The 25,312-nt window shown below is 43.8% G+C and overlaps 1 protein-coding gene across 1 annotated transcript in view; it reads left to right on the top strand.

Annotated features, from left to right (window-relative positions):
- The window catches only part of rspo4 (R-spondin 4), a 58,560-nt gene extending 33,457 nt beyond the window's left edge, over positions 1–25,103 (top strand). The window contains exon 5 of the mRNA XM_041979695.1: positions 24,353–25,103. Within this exon, the coding sequence (XP_041835629.1) occupies positions 24,353–24,486 (134 nt within the window). The 3' untranslated portion in view covers positions 24,487–25,103. The remainder of the gene's footprint in view (positions 1–24,352) is intronic.
- Positions 25,104–25,312: the final 209 nt, after the last annotated feature.

Raw genomic sequence — 25,312 nt, 5'->3', positions numbered from 1 at the left:
CACTGTCATTAAGAGGGGCTGGACCCTCTTCCATTCTGGAGTTAATCCCGGTGGGAGGTGCCAAGCAGGTGTGGGCATGCTCATTGCTCCCCGACTTGACACCTGTACGTTGGGGTTTACCCAGGTGAACGAAAGGGTAGCCTCCCTCCGCCTTCAGGAGGGTGACTGACTGTTGTTTGTGCTTATGCATCAAACAGCAGTTCAGAGTACCCACCCTTCTTGGAGTCCTTGGAGGCAGTGTTGGAGAGCACTCCTTCCAGGGACTCCCTCGTTTTGGTGGTGGGCTTCAATGCTCATGTGGACAATGACAGCGAGACCTGGAAGGGCGTGATTGGGAGGAACGGCCCCCCTGATCTGAATCCGAGTGGTGTTTTGTTGCTGGACTTTTGTGTTCGTCATGGATTGTCCATGCTTTGAAGGTTATGATCAGGGTGAGAGCTCTGTAAAATATAATTAGTAAAATTATTTATATATCTATATAAATTTTTATATATCTATATGAGGGGTCTCAAACATGTTGCTCGTGAGCTATTGATAGCTCACGATGCCCTTGCCAGTGCCTATCCAATACTAATAATAATATAATATAAATTCAATTTGTCACATAGGAAAAACTGGTAAAAAAAAATCATCCAAATTACAGATGTTTTACCCCCTTTCAAAATAAAACAAATTATTTGTCAACTAGCTGCCAATCAAACATTTGCGATATGCTGCTGCTTGTGATTTGAATGGGAGGAAGGAGGCACAGGTCAGGTGCCAGGTAGGAATGGGGGATAGTAAATATTTTCCTGTTGATACCATCGGTGTCGACACCATTAGTTTATGGTACTTTGTCATTGATACCAATACAGATACAGATCAATATTTCTTTCCCCTATAAAGGAAAATCACAATTGTTCAGTGTGCATTATTGTCTTTAATGCAAGGGCAATATGGAATATAAATAACACTTGAGAACATCCATACTTAATAAATTATACTGATGAGTAAATGAAACTAAAATAAGTCTTTTTAAAATGATAAAAAAAAATTAAACTACAGATTAATATAAGATTATTCACATTTATTAAACAGAAAATAGAAAACCATGACATCTGATAGGCTGCCATAATTACATGACACAGAAGGAATACACTGCTGCTAGGCTTCACATGCAATTTTATTGCATAAAACTCTCAGAAGTGAAAACAAATGGCATGTTTTGTATAAGCAGATTGGTATCTCGATATTAAAAAATATCAAATCTGATAATTTGACTGGCAAGTATCAACGTATTGACTCCAGAGTATTGATATGGTGGCAGAATGGCAGCTACAGAGTTCAGTCATGCCAGTAAGAGGCAAAAAACAGGCGCTCTTGGATTTGACTCCAGTGTGACAAATCCGTAGATTCCAGTGACACAGCACAGCTGGCTGTTTTCATATGGATAGCTTTTGATGACTTTTCCAGAAAAGAGGAGTTTTTGACATTACTTCCACTGAAAACCGCCAAGGGAGTGGATGTTAACACACCGTGAAAGAATACTTAGTGGAAGAAAAGGTTCCAGTTGAAAAACTGGTCTTGATAACAACCGATGGAGCAACAGCTATGACAGGCTGTCACTTGGGATTTATTGCTCATTGCAAAATGGACCTGGACTTTCCTAAATTTCTGAACTATCATTGCATTATCCACCAGCAAGCTATTAGTTGGAAGGTCCTGTGTTTTGATCGTCTTATGACACCTGTTGTGAAAATCATCAACTCCATTATTCCAAATGCCAAGGAACACCGGAGCTTCAAGCTTTTTCTGGAGGAATGTTCTGAGGAACATGGATGTCTGCTCCTTCACACTGAAGTCAGATGGTAAGACACTACACCGCTTTCTTTCAGAACTTGGTAACATCAAGGCTTTCAGTGAAATTAGGGGAAAGGAAACCACATTACTAAGTGATGCTGAGTGGCTGCTGGATCTAGCCTTCCTGCCTGATTTAACTGACAAAATTAACCAACTGAACCAGTAGTTGCATGGCAGAGACAAAAACGTATGTGACATGATCAGTGCTGTAAAAGCATTCAGCGCAAAACTATCTTTTTACATCAAGCAAATGGAAAACAAAAGATTTCAACATTTTCCATCAGTTGCTAAGATGCTGGAAAGCAAGACAGGAGCGGGAAAGGTGTTTAAGGTACACAGAAATTTGTTGTTCATGCTTGGGCAGGACTTTTATAGATTCTCTGTTTTGAGAAACTGGAGCCCTGTGTGACATTTATAGCCAACCCTGTCCTGGATGTGGATATCAGGAAGTTGTCAGAACATATTGCTAAACTTTTCAGTGTTGATGCTGTGGAGCTGGAGGTTTTATACTTTGTAAACTAAAATCCCAGCAGCATTCACAGCATTTCTGGAGTTTGGTAGAGCCAGAGAATTACAATTAAGTTATTTTCCTTATCTTTCCTTCTGGTCTTTTTGCTCCTGAAGTGCAACATTTCTTTAGTAACCGTGCTGCTCTGGTGTGTTGCCTCCACTATCTGGGAAAACTGATAGAAATAGCTGTTAAACGTTTCTGTTTTCACCTCCCAAACCAAGCTTGGGAGGTGGAGGCAAGGTGATTACTCCTGGATGAAGCTGCAGCTAGATCCAGGGTTAAGTCCGTTCACTTTCTCCAGCAATGGTGAAGCAGACGCAGGACTCTGCTGGACCGAGAAGAGCTGTGTGGTATTTATTGCTAAAGCTGGTAGAAAAACATTCACAGCTAAACAGGCAGTTTCTTACAGCTAAATTTCTTTGCTCCTGACATAGCTGATGTGCTGTACATATCAATCCATCTCCCTCTTTAGTTTGACCTTAGAGGGGTCACGCTGGTCTTTCAACACACAGCACCATGTCTCTGAGCATTGATACAAAACTCTTGCAATCAGTTTCTTCTCAATCTGGCAGGCCAGGTATTATTGGTGGGGGTCCAGTTTTGGCCGCCAGTTGCCAACGACTTCTGTACTGGCTGTTAAAAAGTATTGTATGTTAAGAATTACTGACATCTCGTTAAGATGGACATAGAAGTGACTTCAAATGCCAAGCATACTAGTAAATGTCCGGTGGTCATCGAGGCCAAAATACTTCCAGACATAAACATGTTTTTTTCTGTAAGTGGATCCAGTAACCTCTGGTGCAGCGATGACTGCACTACAGGTAACTAATTCAACATTGTGTACATGTTAACTGTCTTCTTCTGTGGTCCTTTTAAGACGTTACTTATCCCAAATGGTGCTATAGCACCTATTAGACAAAGCTGTTAATGCAGTTCTAAAGAAGGTTCTCATTTTACACAATTCATTCAGACAATGGACAAACAAAAATCGTAGCAGAAACATGGCAAAACATAAGTTGTTTAGTAGTGATACCAACAGAAACACAGTTTTAATGAAATATTACATTTATCTGTCATTGACCTTTGATTTTGTTACACACTACATCTTTAAGTATTGCATCAATGAGAAATGGGAATTTACTCTCCTAAAAAACAAGTTTACCAGTTAAATTTGCTGTGAGGTTTGGCTTAATAATTTATATGTAGTATATTAATTTGAAAACAATAGTGAAATTTATTTTCAAATAAAAATCCAAGAATAAAGGGATTAGTTGTAAAGAAAAAGAAAACTTGCCCTGTTGGATCCAGATTTCCAGGGCCAGTCTTCTCTAACTGAAAACAGATGTGCAGACTTTATAGCAAAGCAGCTACATCTAGCAGCAAGGAAAACGTCTTGGCAGTATCCCTGATTTAATTTTAACCTATGGAGCAGTCAGTCTGCCAAATATTGGAACAATGAAGTGGGCTCATTAAACCAACAGTGTGCTGGATCAAATTACTTTTTTAGTGTTATTGTTCCATTTATTTGGTATTTAGCAGAAATGGTATTTCCCAAAACCATAAAATGCTTAACACGTCCAACTTTGAAGTAGATGGGCTACAGCAGCAGAAGACCACACCAGGTGCTACTTGTGCAGGAAACTGAGGCTGTAATTCACGCAGACTTAACAAAACTGGACAATAGGAGATGGAAAAACATTGTCTGGTCCGATGAGTCTAACTTTCAGCAGCAACATTCAGATGGTAGCATCAGAATTTGGTGGAAACATCATGAAAGCGTGGCCCTATCATGGCTGGTATCAACACTTCTGGCTTGTGTATTAGTGTGGAGAACGTTTTCTTGGCACACTTTGGACCCCTTAGTACCAACATGACCTGGTTTAACCACCACAGTCTACCAGAATATTGTTGCTAAACATGTCCATCCCTTGATGACCACAGTGTAGCATCTTCTGATGGCTACTTCCAGCAGGATAATGCACCATGTCACAAAGGTTAAATCATCTCTAACTGGTTTCATGAACATAACAATGAGTTCACTAGACTCCAGTGGCCTCCACAGTCACCAGATCTCAATCCAACAGAGCAGCTTTGGGATGTGGTGGAATGGGAGATTCTTATCATGGATGTGCAGCAACTGCATCCATGACATGATATCCATGATAATGCTGTCATGTCAATATGGTGCAAATCTGTGGGGAGTGTTTCCAATACTTTGTGGAATGACACCAACAATTAATGCTGGGTACACACATAACAATTTTTGGGCTGTTTTTAACCCAATTTTGCCTCTTCCCGACCTCGGAGAGCAAACACCCGATCATAATGAGATTTCCCTGTCTAATTATCATTTGGTCTGTGGTGTGTTACGAGCAGATTTGTCCCGATAATCCGCCCCGAAACGGGTCGTAGCCGACAACTGGGAATATTAAACATGTTCAATATTTCAGAGTCGATTTCTGAGGAACGCCGACGATTCGTGCATTGACTGCGGAGATGGTGACGTGGTTTGGAAGGTAGCCAATCAGAGAGCGAGCTGGCTGGGGAACAAGGAAGTAAACAAAGTCCGTGTTCACACCATCTCCAGTCTGTTATTTATTTTTTATTTTTTTTCAGTTCTGGAGTTTTCTGTTAACAATAGTCCCAAAACCATCATCATTCCTTCGTCCTATATATCCCCTTGCATGCTGAGTGTTGTGTTTTCCGATTGTTACTATGTTTCTTCTTCTTTGTCTTTTTTGCCGGTTGTTGCTATGTTTCTTCTTCTTTGTCTTTTTTGCCGGTTGTTGCTATGTTTCTTCTGCTACGCTTTGACATTTGTCTGGCTCGGAGAACTGGATTGTAGGTGAGTTGCGGGACAGCATTGTTATGTGTGTGTTGTTCTGTGATTACATTTTCAGAGCACACCACACAAAGTATGATCAAAACTGATTTTTTTATCTTCACACGTGAGGTCTCGACCAGATAAAAAAATCTCATAAGATTAAAAAAATTGTTATGTGTGTACCAGGCCTAAGTCATTTCTGAAGGCAAAAGGTGTCCAACTCGGTACTAGCGGGCCTAATAAAGTGGCTAATGAGTTTAATGCATGCAAGTTTGGTAGTTTTTTACGGCTATGTTTTTATGCTGCCATAACCAATTTCTGGTCCTTTTTTGTTTGTTTGTTTGACAAAGGAAAAATCAGTACTTTGATTCATGGGACAGGAAAACTGCAGTCATCAAACCAGTGAGACAAATCTTTCTTTATTGAACAGGAATTATTTTAGATTAAAGGGTCTCAGACACAGCTACTTTACTCTGCAGTCTGTACAGTTTAGAACTCAGTGGCCCTCTCCTTTTGCAGCACATAGATCTAGGTCGAAATGACTGTGTAACCCAGCTCAGACAGTGAGCTTGGGTACATTTTCCCAAGTCTCACGTGTATTAAGTTAGTGATCACAATGCAGACGTAGCCTCAGGCATAACTAAACCCTGAACAACAGGTACTGATTACAGAACCAGTTTGAACCACTCTGTAGATGCCACCACATTAACTCGGGATTTTAACACTGGTTGGAGCGGCCAATATGAACAGTTGATTCCGATTAGAGAACCAAGGAGACCGGAGGTAGCTTAGAACCTTTAATGCTGGCTTAACTGGTACAGCAGATAGCATTTGACACACTGGATTAGGATTAAGATGAGCAGGTGTGTGGTCTGCAAATAAACATAAAGAGTCGTAATGAGAAGCAAAATACATAACAGGAAAGTACTACTGCTTGAATATGTAACTTAGGAGAACAGAAATTACAAACGTAAATAGTAAACGTGCGCCGCGGCACTTATAGGGTTAATATCGGCGCTAGACTACAGCCGGCAACTCGGCGATCGATAAACGCCGATTACACTCGGCAAATGATCACAACAAGCACGACAGGCAGTATCACTAAACAGGGAGCTACACAACTGATTCTAAAAGAGTTTTAGCAACACTTTATCAACAGTTACCTACTTTATATCATTCACGCACACCAAACGTTGTGCTGATCAAAGCAACGTAACAACATATGTGCGTCGATTAACAATGCACGTCTAGAAACGCGGAACTAAATATTCGTTCCCCCCAGTCTTTCTGACACAGCCGCCCCCAATTGTCTGTCAGGATAATTGTTCGTCCCCAGAAAGACTGTCTGGGGCGCGATCACCTTCCTCAGTGAGCTGGGGAAGGGGAATCAACCTGATGACAGGACGGGTGTAGATCTTCTCTTTCACCTTCACCACCGCTGTACGTACTCGACCATCTGCTGCAGGAAAGGTTTCAGTCACTGTACCTACAGGCCAGGAGGCTCGCGGGAAGCGGGGATCTACGATGAGGACGACCTGGCCAACGGTGAGCCCCTTCCCGTCGGTCTTCCACTTCTGACGATCCTGCAGACCTGGGAGGTACTGGCGAACGAATGATGACCAGAAGTTATCGGCCAGCACCTGACTCTGCCTCCACCGACGCCTCCCGAGCAGGTCTTCACTGTCGTACAAAGCTTGTGGGAGTGATGAGTCTCTGCGGCCCATCAGCAGCATGCTGGGGGTTATCGGATCGAGATCTGCCACATCTGCTGAAACGTACCCTAAGGGTTTGGCGTTTAGGATTCCTTCTACTTCTACAAGCAGGGTCTGCAGCACTGGCTCTGGGACTACTTGATCTCGTAGTATGACTCTCAGGGATGTCTTGATGGACTTGACCTCCCTCTCCCAAGTTCCTCCAAAGTGTGGAGCAGCTGGAGGGTTAAACTGGAACCGAATTCTCTGCTCAGCTAGCTGTTCTTGCAATTGAGGGCTCATGGCCTTGAAGGCTTCTTGCAGTTCATGGCAGCCACCAGTGAAGTTGGTCCCATTGTCACAGAGAACCTCGAATGGCTTCCCCCTCCGGGCTATGAACCGGCGCAAGGAAAGCAGGAATGCATCGGCATCCAGGCTCTCAAGGAGATCCAAGTGCAGGCATCTGGTTGTCATACATTTGAATAGGATTCCCCATCTCTTCTCGTGGCGACGCCCTATCTTCACAAGGAGGGGGCCGAAGCAGTCGACCCCCACTGAGTAGAAGGGTGGTTTGTACAGGCGCAGCCGTGCAGGTGGAAGATCGGCCATTCTTGGGCCCCGAGGCTTGGCTCGCCAGAACCGGCACTCACGACAGCTGAACTGGTGCTTACGTATCGCCTCACGCCCTCTTAGGATCCAGTATTGACGTCGCAGCTCAGCAAGGACACGTTCGGCGCCTGGATGGTGGAGCCTCTCATCACAGTCCTTAATGAGCAACTTGGTTGTAGGGTGTCCAGAATCTAGGACGATAGGATGGATCGTCTCAGCTTCCAGGTCCGCTGCACGACGAAGCCTTCCGCCGACCCGGACAAGGCCAGTCACCTCTTCGTATTCCGGTGCGAGGGAGCCGATCCTGCTATCCGATGGGACTGGGCGCTGTGCCTTAAGAGCCTTTAACTCTGCGGGGAAGGACTCTGCCTGGGCTCCGACCAGCAAGGCCCTTTCTGCAGCGACATAATCAGAAGCTTCAACCTCATCATCGGGGGTAGCCGCCCCGTGGCGGGACCGCGCAGTGGCTCGTACTAGCTCTTGCCATGACCGGAACTGACTGGCGTCGGGTAGTTGCAGGCTTGAAGTCACTGTAACCACTCCAACAAAGGCACTCTTCTTGAGCTCAGTTGGATCTGGATTGGCAGTGGTGCTCGGCATAGCGGGCCACTGGTCTTGAGACTTGGAGAGGAAGTCAGGGCCAAATCTCCACTGGTTGTGACATGTTAGCTCAGACAAGGTTAGGCCCCTAGTGATGTGGTCTGCAGGGTTACGAGGTGAGTCAACATACCTCCAACTTGTCACGTCTGTGAGGGTCTGGATTTCCGCCACCCGGGTCCCAACGAACACCTTATAACGGCAGGACTCCGACTGCAGCCAGTGAAGAACGGTGGTGGAATCTGACCAGCAGATGACTTCGTGGATAGGGATGGTGAGTTCAGCCTGTATCAACTTGACAAGTTGAGCACCTGTTAGCGCAGCGCTCAGTTCTAGTCGCGGCATGGAGAGGCACTTTTTGGGGGCTACTCTGGAACGGGCTAGTATGAAGGCAATGTGGACGTCACCTTTGTTATCAGTGGTTCGCAGGTAGGCGACCGAACCATATGCTCTCTCTGATGCGTCGCCGAACACGTGGAGCTGTCTAGTCACTGTAGAGGTGTCGGCATTTGGCGGAGTATAGGCCCTTGGAAACTGTACCTGAAGTAGGTTCGGGAGCTCTTCCACCCAGGCAAGCCATTGCTCCTTCAGCTGCTGATGCTCGATAGGTTCATCCCAGCTCGGTTCCTGCTTCCAGAGATCCTGTATGAGAACCTTTGCTCTGGTTGTAAAGGGTATGATGAAGCCTAGTGGATCGTACTGACTAGCAAGAGTCTTGTACAGGTTCCTTAGCGTGGGTCGGAGAGGCTCTGGCGGGCGGTGCTTGTAACCCATGGTGTCGTCGAGGCAGTTCCACTGCAGGCCGAGTGTGGGCTCATCCAGTTCAGCACTATCCCGGGACAACCATAGTTCACTGCTGGCGGATCTAGCTTCAGAGGGCAGATGTTCGATGACTGAAGGTAGGTTGCTAGCCCACTGCCTGATCTCGAAGCCCCCCTCAGCGAGGAGTTTCCGAAGTCCGTCGACAACCGCCTTGGCCTTGGCGGGATCTGGAGTGCTATAAAGGCAGTTATCGACGTAGAAGGCTTGGGCTACAACCTCAGCTAGATCTGATTGGTCTGGTGGACAGTCCTGAACGTGACGCTGCAGCGCATAAGTGGCGCAGCACGGGCTGCAAGTGGTCCCGAATGGAAGGACCTGCCATTCATAGATGTGTGGCTCCTCTTCTCGCTGCATGTTCCTCCACAGGAAGCGCATGATGGGTTTGTCGGCTGCTAGCAGGAGTACCTGGTGAAACATACTCCGAATGTCACCACTGATGGCCACGGTGTGTTGGCGAAATCTCAGGAGCACCCCCAACAGCGATGGACCTAAGGTCGGCCCTGGAAGTAGCTGCTCGTTCAAGGATTGGTCCTTATATTGGAAGGAGCAATTAAAGACAATCCGATCCTTGCCATTATGATGCACCATATGATGCGGAATGTACCAGGACTCGGTTGACTTGAGCGCTTCTTCGGGTGAGATCTTTGCCACATGGCCAGCAGTCTCCAGCTTTAGGATCTCGGAACAGTAAGCAGCAGCTCTTGACGGATCTTTGGCGAGTCTACGTTCAGTGCGGCGAAGACTTGATAGCGCTGCTTCCTTGGGGGCCTTGAGAAGAATTGGTGGAGATCGGCGGAGGAGAGGGGTAGCGTAGCGCTGGACACCTTTTACATCTACTCTGATGGTAGACGCTTGGAGAAGGTTAAGGGCTTGCTGGTCAAGCTTGGACCTGATTACAGCTTTCTCACTGTATGGCAGGGTGTCCAGTTGCCAGAGGCGCTGCACATGCTGGAGTAGCTCTGTGTTGGCTGCAGCTGTAGTGATATGCAAGCATTGGGCTGGACTGCGTGGATTCTGCACCGGTGTCATTGGACCTTGGAGGCACCAGCCGAGACGTGTACATACAGCGATAGGTTCATCCGGAGTGCCCTGGACAATAGGTCGTACGGGTGTGATGAGATGGCACATATCGGACCCGATGAGGAGCAGAGGCTGCACGTGGTTGACTGGAAGAAGTGGGAGGCCTCTCAGGTGTCTGTGAGCGCGCTGTAGTGCAGCTACGGGATAGTTGTGCTCAGCAAAGCTCAGTCCATCAGCAGAAAATGCATTGGAGACAAGATACCTTTCATTTGGCTTGGAAAGGGGGGAGACCTCAAAAGAGACTGTTAGACCTTCTAGCTGTTTCACATTTTGGTGTATTGTCTGTATGGGGAGAGCCTCTGGGGTACCAGACAGCTTGAGAGTTTGCAGGACTGGTGCCAACACAATCGTCCTCTCCGAGCCGTCGTCCAATATAGCATGTGCTTCGACCGCCTGCTTGCCATGGTGGATGAGAATCTTGACTACCTTTAACATGACTCGTTGTGCACGATTGGGACGGTCAAGGTAGACCTTTGTAGCTGAAGAACTCACTGTTGGGACTGCTTTGGATGTATCTTGGATGGAGTCGTGTAGTACTGTGAGATGGAGTTCTTTGCAAACCTTGCAGGGCCGTTTGAGGTTACAGCTCTCCGCGGCATGACTGCGACCACATTTCCAGCACCGGTTTCCATCCCTGATCCACTTCACAATCTGATTGGGAGTGAGCTTCTTGAAGTTATCACAGGAGGTCAGGTAGTGATCTTTATTGTCACAATGCGGACAGTATGGCTGTGACTTGGGAGCAGGCTTGTTATGGCTCGGCTTGGAGGCAGGTGACTCTTCCTTTACCGTGAGGAGCACTGGGGTGGATCGTTCTGTGTAGGAGGTGGAATTCTTTGTGCTCTTAATCGGTTTATTGGGCTCAGTTTGGTACAGGGCCGCAGCACGGCTTGAAATGCGTTTAGCTTGGGACTTGATTTGGAGCCAGGTGGCGAGGTCCGGGAGTGTGTACGTTCGATCAGAGCCTGATTGCAGGATTCCCCGGTTAAGGCAGTACTCCACAAAGCTGTCCCGATAAGCTGGAGGCATTTTACTTAGTAGCCGGTCCACGTGTGACCCACACATGAGTTCAATACCATTCTGTCCTTCAAGGGTTTGCAGCATGCCCACAAGTGATTGGACGGACAGAGCGAAGGAGTCGAAGCTGTTGGCATCGCCCATTCTGAGGGCAGGGGAGTTGAGAATGGTGCCGAGCTCTGACTGCACGAGCTGCCTTGGTTGGCCGTATTTATCTTGTAGCGCATTGAGTGCAGCAGTATATGGACTTGGATGGTGCATGTAGGCCTTTGCGAGTTGTAGAGCACTGGGTAGCTTTAAGTGACTTAGCAGCACTTGGTATTTGTATTGCTCGTTGAGGTGGCTATGGTTGTTTAGTAAACTGTCCAATGCCATCTTTAGGAGGGCGAAATCACTCTCGCGGCCACTCTCGAACACTGGCAGCATGGGCCTAGGGATACCGAAGGCAGCAGCGAACAGCATGTCTGCTCCTGGTTGTGGCTGTAGACCAGGATATGGGGCAGGTGCTGGCAGAAAAGCTTGGTAGGGTAAGGAGGTAGTCGGAGTTTGCTCCCACTTGGAAGCTGCTACTGGAACTGATGTAGGCTGCGCTGGACTGGTATCGGTGAGAGCAATGTGGGACACAGGAGGCTGAGTGTAGGGGGGCACCGTTTGAGGCTGCATAGCTGGGTAGGCGCTTGGCGAAGAGGGGACTGTGGCAACATTTGGTTGTGGCTGGGATACAGCAGAGGTTAACTCGGTCACTTGTCCTTCAGCAGTCTGTTGTTGGGGAAGTGAAGCTTGGTGAGTTGTAATGGGTTGCAGCATATTGGCTGAGTGGGTAACTGTGATCACTGGCGCTGGTGGGTTCTGCACAGCAGTCGCTGGTTGGACTGGATACTGTACATTAGAAGACAAGACATCGCAAGAATGTGTCTGGAGCTGAGGTGCTGCAGCTGGGGCCAGATATACAGCGGGAGCTGCCGAACCTGTAGGTGCTGGGGGTGGTTCATATAAGCTGGTAGTGCTATTGGCCGAGAGCATGGAGGTGACTAACTTTGCTAGCTCCACATCAGTCTCTAGTTGCTTCAGACGACGACTCTGGCTTAGGCGCTTATTAACAGCTTCTCTAGCCTCGAGAGCTTCCTCTTGAGCTTGTTGAGCAGCTTTAGCTTGGGCCTGTATTTGTTGGAGTTCGCGGTCAGCTAGTGAGTCTTCCTCCATTTGCTTTCGTAGGTTATCAAGTTCCCGTTGTTTACTGCTCTCCTCCAGTATTGCAGCTTGCACGGGAGAGAGGCCTTCATGTGGATAGCCGCCGATAGAGTAGATGGTCCGTCGCCCAGATTGTGAACTGTAGCCGGATGCAGTGCTTGAGGCTCTCCTCGAGTGGCTTCTGTGTTTGCTGCCAAAGCGGGATGAAGCGATGGGGGGCTGTGAGCTGGGCACTTGATAGTCGACTTCGTAGTCCGTTAGGTGTTGGGGTAGACGAGTAGCTCTATGGGGCCTCACTTGTACCTCTTCCATGGGTGCTGAATTGTCCATACTGTGTTGATGATACTCCAATCCGGCTCGAAGGACCAGAATTTAATGTAGATGCCACCACATTAACTCGGGATTTTAACACTGGTTGGAGCGGCCAATATGAACAGTTGATTCCGATTAGAGAACCAAGGAGACCGGAGGTAGCTTAGAACCTTTAATGCTGGCTTAACTGGTACAGCAGATAGCATTTGACACACTGGATTAGGATTAAGATGAGCAGGTGTGTGGTCTGCAAATAAACATAAAGAGTCGTAATGAGAAGCAAAATACATAACAGGAAAGTACTACTGCTTGAATATGTAACTTAGGAGAACAGAAATTACAAACGTAAATAGTAAACGTGCGCCGCGGCACTTATAGGGTTAATATCGGCGCTAGACTACAGCCGGCAACTCGGCGATCGATAAACGCCGATTACACTCGGCAAATGATCACAACAAGCACGACAGGCAGTATCACTAAACAGGGAGCTACACAACTGATTCTAAAAGAGTTTTAGCAACACTTTATCAACAGTTACCTACTTTATATCATTCACGCACACCAAACGTTGTGCTGATCAAAGCAACGTAACAACATATGTGCGTCGATTAACAATGCACGTCTAGAAACGCGGAACTAAATATTCGTTCCCCCCAGTCTTTCTGACACACTCTTTTTTTCCCCACTTTTACTTCTTGGACATCTTTAATGCAATTTAAAGGCAGTCTTGGTGAAGAAAGCAAGTAATGATTTTTTTTTTTTTTAACTCATTCTTTCAGAGGCTGCCCTCAACACTGTGGGCAGAGATGAGAAAAATGGGTTTAACAGATTCCAGACATTTTCATAAGGCTTTGCTTTAGTGTGACTGATTCAATTTGGTTGGAATCAGTCCATGAGTGTATTTTTATAACATTATCAAGAACTAGAACATTCAGGGCAGTGCACAGGTGGTCTTTTTAACACTGACTATCCCCCGTGGTGCCCTAGTCTTTTACTTGGTGAGCTTATTTCATCATTAGCAGGTGTCTTTCACGCAAATTATTCTGCACATCTTTTTTGTTGTTGTGTGAGAGCTGAAGCTGTCCATGACTCAAAAGATCCTCATGTCTGATATTAGTCAGAAATGTCTGTTTTAACTCAGTTTTTAGCCTTAAAGTCGAGCATTGTGTCTTATCTGAGCAATGTTTGATAAAGAGGGTGCTTCTTTTTCTCCAGCTATCACCGGTGACCAGATCTGCCTGGATTTTACATCATTTTAAGTGAACACAGATGCACAGGAATGCCAACATACCTGTTTTGCCACAGCCAAAGTATACACAGCTGGACACAATTACTCGATTGTTATCCAGTAACCAAGCACGAGCCATTCAACAGAAATATGCTACCATAATGCACAATATTAATATAACTGTTTCTGTGGTTTATATTGTGGTTTTGCTTATTTATTCCAACAATGAGCCAAAAACAAGTAAATGTTGGTGTTGCTTTTTTCTTGAGACAGCTTTTAGGATGCAAAGGAATAAAATTTGATGCAGAACTTGCAGCTTTTCTTATGACCTAGTAAGTAAAAAATGTGGACTATTTAAGTCATGGATGCACCTCATGCTATAGATATAACTTTCTTGGGCTGATTTTGTGATGCTAGGTGTAACGCATGGACCCCTCATAGACAAGTGCAGGTAAACAGATCTTTATTAACATGGAGACAGATACAGGATCTCACGGAAGCTGACCTAGGTGGAGCAGACGTGGAACCTCAGGGAACCTGGAAGGGATAGGGAGAGCATCCATAGAGTGCGTAGATTATGTCCGACGGGGAGTGACTGTGGTGCTGGGGGAGTAAACAGGAGGCAGGTGTGACTGATTGGGCTTGATTGGAGTGAACGGATCAGGCACAGGTGTGGAGGATCAGGGGAGTGCTGATGGAGGGGTGGCAGGACAGGCTGTGACACTAGGTTGTTATGTGCTGTGTGCACAATGATCCACAGCTGATCCGCAACTGTATGGCACGCATGGTTTGTGATAAGATAAGAGAAGATAAGATAAGATTTATTGATCTAAAAGGAAATTTGTAAAATAAATCAATGAAGTAAAATCATTAATGAAAGTAATTACATTCAATAAATAGATTAAAAATTTCACAAATAAATATGTAAAAAGTGTACATCTCATTATCAGTCTGCCTCAGTCTATTCAGTCCTGAAGAACGCCGACGACTCGTGCATTGTGACTGCGTGGATTCTGACATGGAATGAAATGCAGCCAATCAGAGAGCGAGCTGGCTGGGGAACAAGGAAGTAAATAAAGTCTGTAATTAAAGACTGTCTCCAGTCTGTAATTTTTTTCAGTTCTGGCATTTTTTCTGTTAACAATAGTCCCAAGACCACCATCATTCCGTCGTCCTATACATCTTCTTCCATGCTTGGTTTTGTGTTTTCCGATTGTTACTATGTTTCTTCTTCTTTGTTTTTTGCCGGTTGTTGCTATGTTTCTTCTTCTATGTTTCGACGTTTGTCCGGCTCGGAGAACTAGATTGTAGATGAGTTGCATGTTGTGTGTGTGTGTCATGTGTGTTGTTCTGTGATTACATTTTCGGAGCATACCACACACAGTACGATCAAAACGGATATTTTTATCTTCATGTGTGAGGTCTTGACCAGATAAAAAAATCTCATAAGACTAAAAAAATCGTTACGTGTGTACCAGGCCTTAGAGACTCTGGGAACTTCGAGTAAACCTGCAGTCAGATTTAGAGCTAAGTGCTCTGTAGAGAATATATATAGAACAATTAGATCTTTGATATACAATGGAGCCTGGTCATGGAGAGCTTTATATGTGGGGAGAAGAATTAAAAATTTTATCCTAGATTTAACAGGGAGCCAATGAAGAGAGGCTGACACTGAAAAAATATGACCTCTCCTGCTAGTTCACATCAGAACCCTCACTGCAGCATTTTGGGTCAGGTGGGGACTTTTCAGTGCATATTTGGGACAGCCCATTAATTAGGAATTGCAGTAGTCCAAACTGGAAGTAAAAAAGCAGTAGTTTTTCTGTATCACTCTGAGATAGGATGTCTGCAATATTTTTGCAATATTATTTCGGTGGAAGAAGTTGGTTCTAGAAACCTGCTTTAAATGCAAGCCAAAGGAGAAATTCTGGTCAAAAATAACTCCAAGGTTCCTCAATGTCTTACTGGAAGCCAAATTAATGCCATCCAGATTAATTTCATAGCTACACAATTTTGTCCTGAGTTTTCCAGGTCCAAAGACAACAACCTCAGTATTGTCTTAAATTTAGAAGGAGAAAATTCAGAATGTTTTGATCAATGGTGTTGAATGCACCACTGAGATCTAACAAGATAAGTACAGATAGGAGTCCTTTATCTGAGGCCATGAGAAGATCATTGGTAACTTTCACCAGCACTGGATCTGTGCTATGATGAACTCTAAATCCTGATTGAAATTCTTCAAACAGATTACTTCTGCTCAAATGGGCACAAAGTTGAGTTGAAACTATTTTCTCAAGAATTTTAGACATTAAGGCAAGGTCTACATTTAGCTAACACTCCTGGATTTAGAGTCAGCTTTTAAAGTAAAGGTTTGCTTACAGCAGTCTTAAAAGATTGAGGTACATATCCTGTCAATAGAGATATGTTCATTATATCCAGTACAGATGTATTAACTAACAAAAGAACTTTCTTATAAAGTTTGGTTGGGATGGGGTCTAAAATACACGTTGAAGGTTTAGATGAAGCTTTTATTTTGGTTAACTCAGAGTGGTACAGGACAGAAATGGTCCAAACAAAAATAAGACTCTACAGACATTTCTAAAGCTGCTGTGGGTGAGACATCATCAATGGTGAGAAGGTTATAATGGATTTTCTCTCTAACAAACAATTTTGTTCATGAAGAAACTCGGGAAGTCACCACAGTTGAGCGTTAAAGGAATACATGGCTCATTATGGCTCATAGTCAGCCTGGTTACAGTGCTGAAGAGAAACCTGGGGTTGTTCTTGTTCTTCTCCATCAATGATGAATAATAATCAGTTTTAGCCTCGTGCAGGGCTTTCTGATATACTGTTAAACTTCCTTACCAGACTAAGCAAGACTCTTCTAGACCAGATGAATGTCATTTCCTTTCAAATTGCCTTGATGTCTGTTTTAAAGCTCGTAGCTGGGAATTAAACCAAGGAGCTTCTTCTAATTGGTTATCTTCTTTTTTAGAGGAGCAACATTGTTTGGTGTTGTACCCACTGAAACTATTGTTTGGTCAACAAACGGATCAACCTGTGTCGGAGTAGAGCTCAGATGGATGTTCTGTCGTATTGATAAAACAGCATTGTAGGAAATACTGATTAAATTGATTTCTTAAATTTGGTAACAAAACTATCTGACAAACATCTATTATAATGAAATTTCTTCTCAGCCATCATGTATTCAAAGTATTAAACTCAAAAGTTAATAAGAAATTATCAGTCAGAACAGGGTTCTGAGGAATAACTGTTCTTCACTGTCAATGACGTGTTAGAACAAGATCAAGAGTATGAGAATGAGTAGGTCTGTGGACATTTTGTGAAAAGCCAATTGAATGTAATATAGAGTTAAAAGCAATATTTATCATTTTCATCATTAACATGGATGTTAAAGTCCCCCAGTACAATGACTTTATCAGTATTCAGCACTAAGTCCAAAGAAAAGTCTGAAAAATCAGTCAGAAACTGTGAGTAGGGTCCAGGTGGACAATACACTACTGCTAGGAGAAGTGGCTTCTCTGATTTCCATTTCGAGTGAGATAGACTGAGAGTCAGGCATTCAAAGGACTTATAACTTATCTTAGGGATTTGTGTGTGAGACTGATCAATAGCCCTGATTTGAATACACAGGCCTACAGTATAGGTCTGTAGTTCTAGGAGTATGAAACTTTAAACAATTAGGTGGACCAGATTCATTAACACTAACATGATCCTCCTGCTGCAGCCAGGTTTCTATAAGACAAAATAAATCAATACAATGATCACCAATCAGGGCATTGACTAACAGAGACTCAGACAAATGAGATCTGATATTCAGCAAACCACATGTAATGGTTCTATTTTTCCTTTTTTTCTGTCAAATTTATTGTTTTGGTTTTTATGAGGTTTTCATGATTTACTCCACATGTGCTTTTTGGTTTATTCATTCTGGGTGGGTATGGGTTGTTGGGAGGGTGGCGGCAGGTGGGAGACTGCAGAGAAGCATGTAAGACTGCAGCTCTGCCTCCTGGTCTCAACCCTGAATTGTCATAGGCTTAAATGGCTAACAACAATGTCCATATTCCAGATATGATAGCTGCTCCATTCAAGGTGGTATGAATGCCATCTCTCCTAATAAGACCAGCTTTTCCCCAGAAAGTTCTCCAGTTGTCTATAAAGCCTGTGTTGTTTTCTGGACACCACCTAGACAACCAGTGTTTGAAGGATAGCACATGGCTAATCATGCCATCACTGGTCAGATTTAGCAGGGGTCCGGAGAAAACTACAGAGTTGTTTTAGCAAAGTCACACACCAAAGCAGCATTAACTTTAGTGACCTCCGATTGGCATAACCAAGTGTCATTACCACCAACCGTTAAATACAATCTTCTTGTATTTACATTTATCCTTAGCTAAATAAGCTTCTACGTTGCCCGCTCTGGCCCCTGGAATGCATTTGACTATGGTCCCTGCTGTCTCTAGTGACAAGTTTCTGACTATGGAGGTACAAATTGCCCAGGGTTTTCCTCAGTGGGTGTGTCACTGAGTGGGGGAAAATCTGTTAGAAATGTGGACAAGTTGGTGTTGAGCCAAGGGCGTAAGGCTATGATTCCTCCTGACACCCTCCTGACGGTCACCCAACCGGCCTGGGACTCCACCTGCGCAAGTGCTGCTAAGGGCTAAGTGGGTTAACCTCTCTAAGTGGCTTCACACTGGCTACAGGGGCTTGGCTAGCTACTGGGATTTTTTCCACAGTGCAGAGCCTCACCTTCAAAGCTATGAACAAGCTACATTTGTTACACATACCGTTATCACTAAAGGAGGCAGAGGAGTAGCTAAACATCTGACACACCAAGCAAGAGAAGGCAGGATATGGGGACGAGAGCTAGCAGCCATGCTAATACAGAAAGCTTAACGAAAGTGCTTTAAACGTATAGTAGATAATAAGGAAATGCAATATCACAGAAACAGTAAAGCGGAAGGAGAGTGTGTTTACTGTTATATGGTGTGGAAAGGACAAAAAGTGGAAAATATAAATTTTGATGTGCAGCTAAAATATACTTAAACCAGTCTAAAGCTCTATCTTAAACACATATCTGTATTAAAATGTAATTATTAATTGTAGGAAATATAGTATTGGCATAGAGCAGAAAAAGTATCAATACAGTGCAGTAAGCTAAAGTTGCTGGCATCTCTTCTGGAATATATTTTAAAATCCTGACTGACACTCTTTAATCTTTTTGGGGCAGATTTACAATGTCTCTTTCTTGAATTTAAGAGACGATAGGAAGATTGGATTTAGGTGTTTAAGTGTCTTCAGTGCTTGGATAGAGAGCTTTTTAAGTAAAGAGTAAGTGAAATAAAACTTTTTTTTTCTTGCAGACGACAGGATGACAGTGTGGATTATAAGCTTCTTGAGGAAGTTCAGTTGTTCTTCTTTTCAGGCTCCTAGGATTGCCATGACCTGGCTGACTGAGAAGCAACAGTTCAATACTGGTAACACATATATGAGTAATGGGGTCTGTTTTCATTAACACAATTGTACACCAGAGAGACAGTCTTTCAAAAATCCACAAAGAGTTTGTGGTCTTATAACTAAATGGAATTCAGTAGAGGAGACACCAGGACAACATTTGTATTATTCTGTATGTGTGTGGAGTCTGTGGTTTGGTTGCAATGTGATGGGTACGGCAGATTTCTAGCAGTGAACTTGATTCAGTTAAGATGGTTGAGGACAGGGTTCCTTCTCACACCAGTTACACGCCATCTGGTTCAGTGTCTCCATGTTTGTTTTTCTGTAAGAGTGTAAAAGTGTGTGGTAGAAAAACCCTACAAAAAAAAAAAACAAAAAAAAAAAACACCTTCTCAAACAGAACAGTCAAGCTGTGAGTTCAGTACTAAGACAGTGTTAAGACTTTGGACGACAGCAGGTTTGCATGGACTCGTCTTTAAAATTCAAGGGCATGTATAAAACACATTTGCATGGATTTGTTATTTTTTATACACAAATCACAATTTGCAGCAGAAAAGTGTTGTACAGCACTGCAATTTGAGTAATCTCCTTTATATGAAAATAAAACGTATTATTATAATAATCTTTTCACAGCATGGAAATTTACACCTGTTTGGAAAGCATTAATGCAACTTAATTTATTTACCAATCAGAGTCAAACCAGTCTGTGATGGACCGAGCAGTGAAGGACAATCAGGCACAGATTTAAAGTTCAAAAAAAGAGGGTTTTATTTTCACCCAAAAAAAGTCATCCAAACAAGTAGTAAATCAATGAATAATCTAACCCATAAAAGAGGTCAACATAACATAACTCTACTTAAAGAACTTGTCGCAAAAATAACTCAAACAAACCAACCAAACAAATGTAACAAACTGACCTGACAACTGAGACACAAGGGTAAACTTAAAGTGGCTGATCAGCCCAAACAAAAGACACAAAGGGGTAACACACAAAAACCTAACTAAGCTAACAAAGGAAAACCCAATTTCCCCCCCCCTCTTGATGCTGGTGTGTGATCTGGTCCAATTAGTTGGCTCCACCCTGTGGCCACCTGCTGGTTCCCATGCCAAAGGACTGGAGCCACTGAAACAACACTCCTGTGTGGCTGTAGATGCAGCCATCACACAGTCAAATCTTTTCCTGGACTCCTTTTGTTGGGACCACAGGTACAGGGCATAAAAAGTACTTGGGAGATATTTCATGAAGAAAATAACACAGCTGGGAAGAAATATTTTTGCGAGAACTGGTACTTTTTCAATGGGGCTTGCAACAATAAGCATTTGGGATTAATCATGTACTTCCAGTGTCTTATTTTCACCTTCCTGAAGAAGAATGTGACTGTCTGTCATTTGGGAAGGCAAAGATTACACAGCAAACATTACGCATCCTGTGCTCCACAGAGGGTTGACCACCAGAATGCAACGGTCCACTTACTACTAAGTGCATTCAGCTGACTTTCCTCAGAAATAAGAATATCTTTAGCAGTTAGATATGTTCTACCAGTGGATCACCAGTACATTCACATCCTCTTACGTTGTGCATTATGTTGCCCAGCAAGCCTTTCTCTCATGTTTAAAGAAAGTCAAGTGACTCATTTATGTGTAGGTACAGGAAAATGGCAGCAGGTGTTTTGAACTGATTGTCTGGTGGTAGCTTGAACTGTGACTGAATTTTAGCACTTGTAGTTGTGAATTTACAATCCATACTACAAAACTATTCAGAAGCATCTGATTGGTGCTAAATTCACTCTGAGGACACAGCTTCAAAACATACAGTCATAAAGAACTATTGTGACAGTGGGGATAGCATATGGTGTTGATTAAGTCTATCAATCCATCCACTGTCTGCCTCTTATCCGGAGTCAGATTGCAGGGACTGCCACCTAAGCAGGGAAACCCAGACTTCCCTCTCCCCGACCACTTTCACCAGGTCATCCAGGGGGATCCCGAGGCGTTCCCATGCCAGCTGAGAGATGTAGTCCGTCCAGCTTTTCCTGGGGCCTCTTTCTGGTGGGATGTGCCAGGAACACCTCACCAGGGAGGTGTCCAGGAGGCATCCTAACCAGATGCCCGAGCCACCTCATCTGGCTCCTCTCGATGAGGAGGAGCAGCAACTCTACTCTGAGCCCCTCCCAGATCACCAAGCTTCTCACCCTATCTCTAAGGGAGAGCCCGGCCATTCTGCAGAGAAAACTCATTTCGGCCGCTTGTATTCGCAATCTTGTTCTTTCGGTCACTACCCACAGCTCATGACCATAGGTGAGGGTAGGAACGTAGATCGACCAGAAAATCGAGAGCTTTGCCTTTTGGCTCAGCTCCTTCTTCATCACAACAGACTGATGCAGCGTCCGCATCACTGCAGACGCTGCACTGATCCGCCTATCAATCTCCTGCTCCATCCTTCCGTCACTCGTAAACAAGACCCCGAGATTCGTGAACTCCTCCACTTGGGGCAGGACCTCATTCCCGACTCGGAGAAAGCACTCCACCCTTTACCGGCTGAGGACCATGGTCTCGGACTTGGAGGTGCTGATTTTCATCCCAGCCACTTCACACTTGGCTGCGAATCACTCCAGTGAGAGCTGAAGATCACGGCCTGATGAAGGCAACAGACCCACATCATCCACAAAGAGTAGAGACCCAATCCTGAAGCCACCAAACCGGATCCCCTCAACACCTCGGCTGCACTTAGAAATCCTGTCCACAAAAGTTATGAACAGAATCAGTGACAAAGGGCAGCCTTGGCGAGGTTCAACTATCCGATGGACCCTCCTCTCCAGCATCCCTGAATAGACCTCACCAGGGAGGCTGAGGAATGTGATCCCACTGTAGTTGGAGCACACTCTCCGACCACCCCAGTCTGCCAGTCCAGGGGAACTGTCCCCGATGTCCACGCGATGCTGCAGAGGCATGTCAGCCAAGATAGCGTGGAGTGAGAAGTAATTTTAGAAAGATTCTAAGTGTTCTCTGAAGGGAAGCGTTCTTCTTAAGTTTAGAAGAACCTCTTATTCCAAATAATGGAAACACTAATGAAGCCCCAGAAGAACCGGATGACATTTCTTAAAGAAACACAGGGCTCCAGAAGGACCAGAAACCTGTGTAACTGAGTATAAACAGCTGTTTGCAGGCCCTGTCCCTCTGTAGGTAACATTAGTCACTAAATTGATTCAGACAGCCAGTGGAGGTCGGTGAATAATTGAGTGATGTGTCCTTTTTTGGTTGATCAAATAACAGGCGTACCAGTACTTTATCGACCATCTATATGGGTTTCATTGGGCTTTTTGGGACACATATTTGTAGAGTACTGTAGTTATTGAGACAGAAGATAACCATGGTCTGTACAAAGAGCTGGGTGGAATACTGAGTTAAATCCAGCTGGATTTTACTTTCACTGTGTTGTAGAACACAAAACACTGATTTTATTTTATTTTTTATTTTTATTTTTTAAGTATTATGTAAAATTAAGTTCAGATGTCTAAATATTGCAATGTATGTAAACTAGTCAGAAAACTTGCTTATTGAGCTCTACCATGACTCAAGTTTGTTTGTTTTTCACTGCAGCCAAAGTAAGAAGCAAACTTGTTACACTGTGTGTGACTGGCTTCTGTGTTAAAGGGTTTGACACATTTTGCTGCTAGTATTTTGCATGCTAATCCTAAACTTTAGTGCTTAGCTACTGTCAGCAGAGAAAATTGAAAATTGATTTAATGGGTGATACCGGCTACACGTGAGCATTTCATTACGTACAATTTTTTGATTCATTCATTTTCTGTGCTGATTCGTTCATTAAGGGTCACGGGTAAGCTGGAGCCTAACCTAGCATTTAGCAGGTGAGAGGCAGGGTACACCCTAGACAGGTCACCAGTCCATCACAGGGCCAACATTGGGAGACAAACAACTACTCACACTCACTCCGAGGGAGAAATTAGAGTGACCAATTTCACTAACATTTGTACAACATGCAAACTCCACACGGAAAGGCCACTGTTCGAACCTCCCCCCCAGCCAAAGCTCGAACCAGCGACCTTCTTGTTGTGAGGCAAGAAGGTCATTTGTTTGAGAAAAATAAGCCCAGCATAACAAAACCCAAACCAGAACCCACAGAACATGACAGCAACACTACTTCTTTCTCATTTATCAGATGCATATTGGCAGGGGCGGTATTTGGCCCAGACCCATATACGATTATGCACACTGCAGTATTAGGTGACTGGGCTGTAGAAAGCGGCCGAGAAGCTGGGACGACAGAAGACTGAGATCAGGGGGGTGGCTGGGAGGCCAGGACCACCGGAGACTTTGATCAGGGTCAAGAACACATTTTCCACAAAAATGTCATACCAACACTGTCAAGTTTTTTGTCATTTTTAAATAAAAAAATTATAGTTTAAGGATTCAGTTGACTGAAACTTAAGCCACTTGATATGGCTGACAACTGGACTTTAAAGAGGTACTAATTCATCCCCAGTACTTAGAAGGGCAGGGAACATCATCTTGTATGTTCTACTTCTCATGCATCAAAGCTTTTTAATAGTCCTTCTAATTGAGGAAATATGTTCTTATGTGTCTGCGTCACAAGAACTGTGCCCCTCTGTAGCTCCTAAAACTTCACATATGTCTGTTTTTAGCTCTGAACTTGGAGTAAATGCTCCATTAGTATGAAGGAAACCATACGTAACATAACTTTTAGTGACTCTACAAGGCCTCGTTGGACTAGAGAACTCTTTGCATTCGCTCATGATCCTAAAGCCGATAATACTTTTGGACACTTCACTTTTAATTACCAAATCAAGGCTTTTTGAGTTTTTTAAAGCCTTGTGAAAGCTGTAGAAATATGTGTGCGGGCAAATTCATATTTGTAGTTGTTAACAAAACAGAATGAAGAAAATTTAACTTACATGCACATTATCAGTGTAGTTTAATTCAAACTGATACTGAAACAGGCCAGTGGCACCATGACTTTTCTTATAATACATGTTCAGGCAAGACTGTTAAAATACAGACATTAAAATGTGGAATCAAACAATTTGATGGAATAAAGATGAGAAAATAAACATCCAAAGAAAAACATTTGTGCTTGTCCATGTTTCATTTCCCACTTTTCATTTTTTATCTGTCAGAAAGAAGACAGAATAAAAAAGGAGGACGTGGAAGGAAGAAGGAGAGAAAACGACTACGGTTCCTGGCCAGCAACAGTTCTGGTAACTCAGCAAACAGAACATCACCCATCAGCAAAGGCCATGAAGATCCCTGATGATGAGACGGACGTACATTCACACACCTAGCACATGTTGGAAAACCAGCCAGTGGATGTAAAAAATGTGACTGAATCATTTTCCATCATGCAACCTGAACACATACATGAGAAGATTTTATGACTTGCTGTGAACCAACTGCAGATGATGTTATTTTTTTTGTATTCCCAGTACAGAGAATGGTAATGTTTAACAACTATGACATCTAGTAGGAGTACATCAGACTCAGAGTGGGGAAAAGCCTGAGTGCGTTATAAGCCAAGGAAATGACAATGTTCTGATATGTAACATAACCACTGGTCATCATCACTATTTTGCAGTGGATTGTAGATCAGTAAAGTTAAACACAATTCAAAAGATCTTTTAAAAAAGTAGTTTGTGACTTTTTGTTCTCACTCCATTTATGATATAAACTGTATTTAGCTATGCTGCAGTGATGGTCAGATGAAGCTTCTGGATTGTGAAAAAATGGTTAATTTCTTGAGGCCTTAAATGCTCAGTTGTGCAATCATCTGATTAGCTTTAAATGTTAAAAAACTATATAAATCTAGCACAAAAAGTGAGGAAATTTGTATTTGGTGGTTTATTTCTTTGTTCTAACGATGCTTCTCGGAAAAGGAAAATGTATTTGTGGGATGAGCAGCAGAGTTGACACAAAAACAGCACTGATCAAAAACTTGTTAGAAGCTGCTGAGCATTGAATGAAGTTCAGGTTTAGATACAATGCCACCAGTTTCAGCCTTGGACACTGGTGTTTACCATGTGTTTGGTGTAAGTCTGTACACCTGTCATGAATTTAAAAAATACTGATCATTTAATGTTCAT

This window comes from Melanotaenia boesemani, chromosome 3 (assembly GCF_017639745.1).
Source record: "Melanotaenia boesemani isolate fMelBoe1 chromosome 3, fMelBoe1.pri, whole genome shotgun sequence".
Classification (NCBI taxonomy): Eukaryota; Metazoa; Chordata; class Actinopteri; order Atheriniformes; family Melanotaeniidae; genus Melanotaenia; species Melanotaenia boesemani.
The sequence above is the reverse complement of the archived record's forward strand: the minus strand, read 5'-3'. Positions and strand labels throughout refer to the sequence as shown.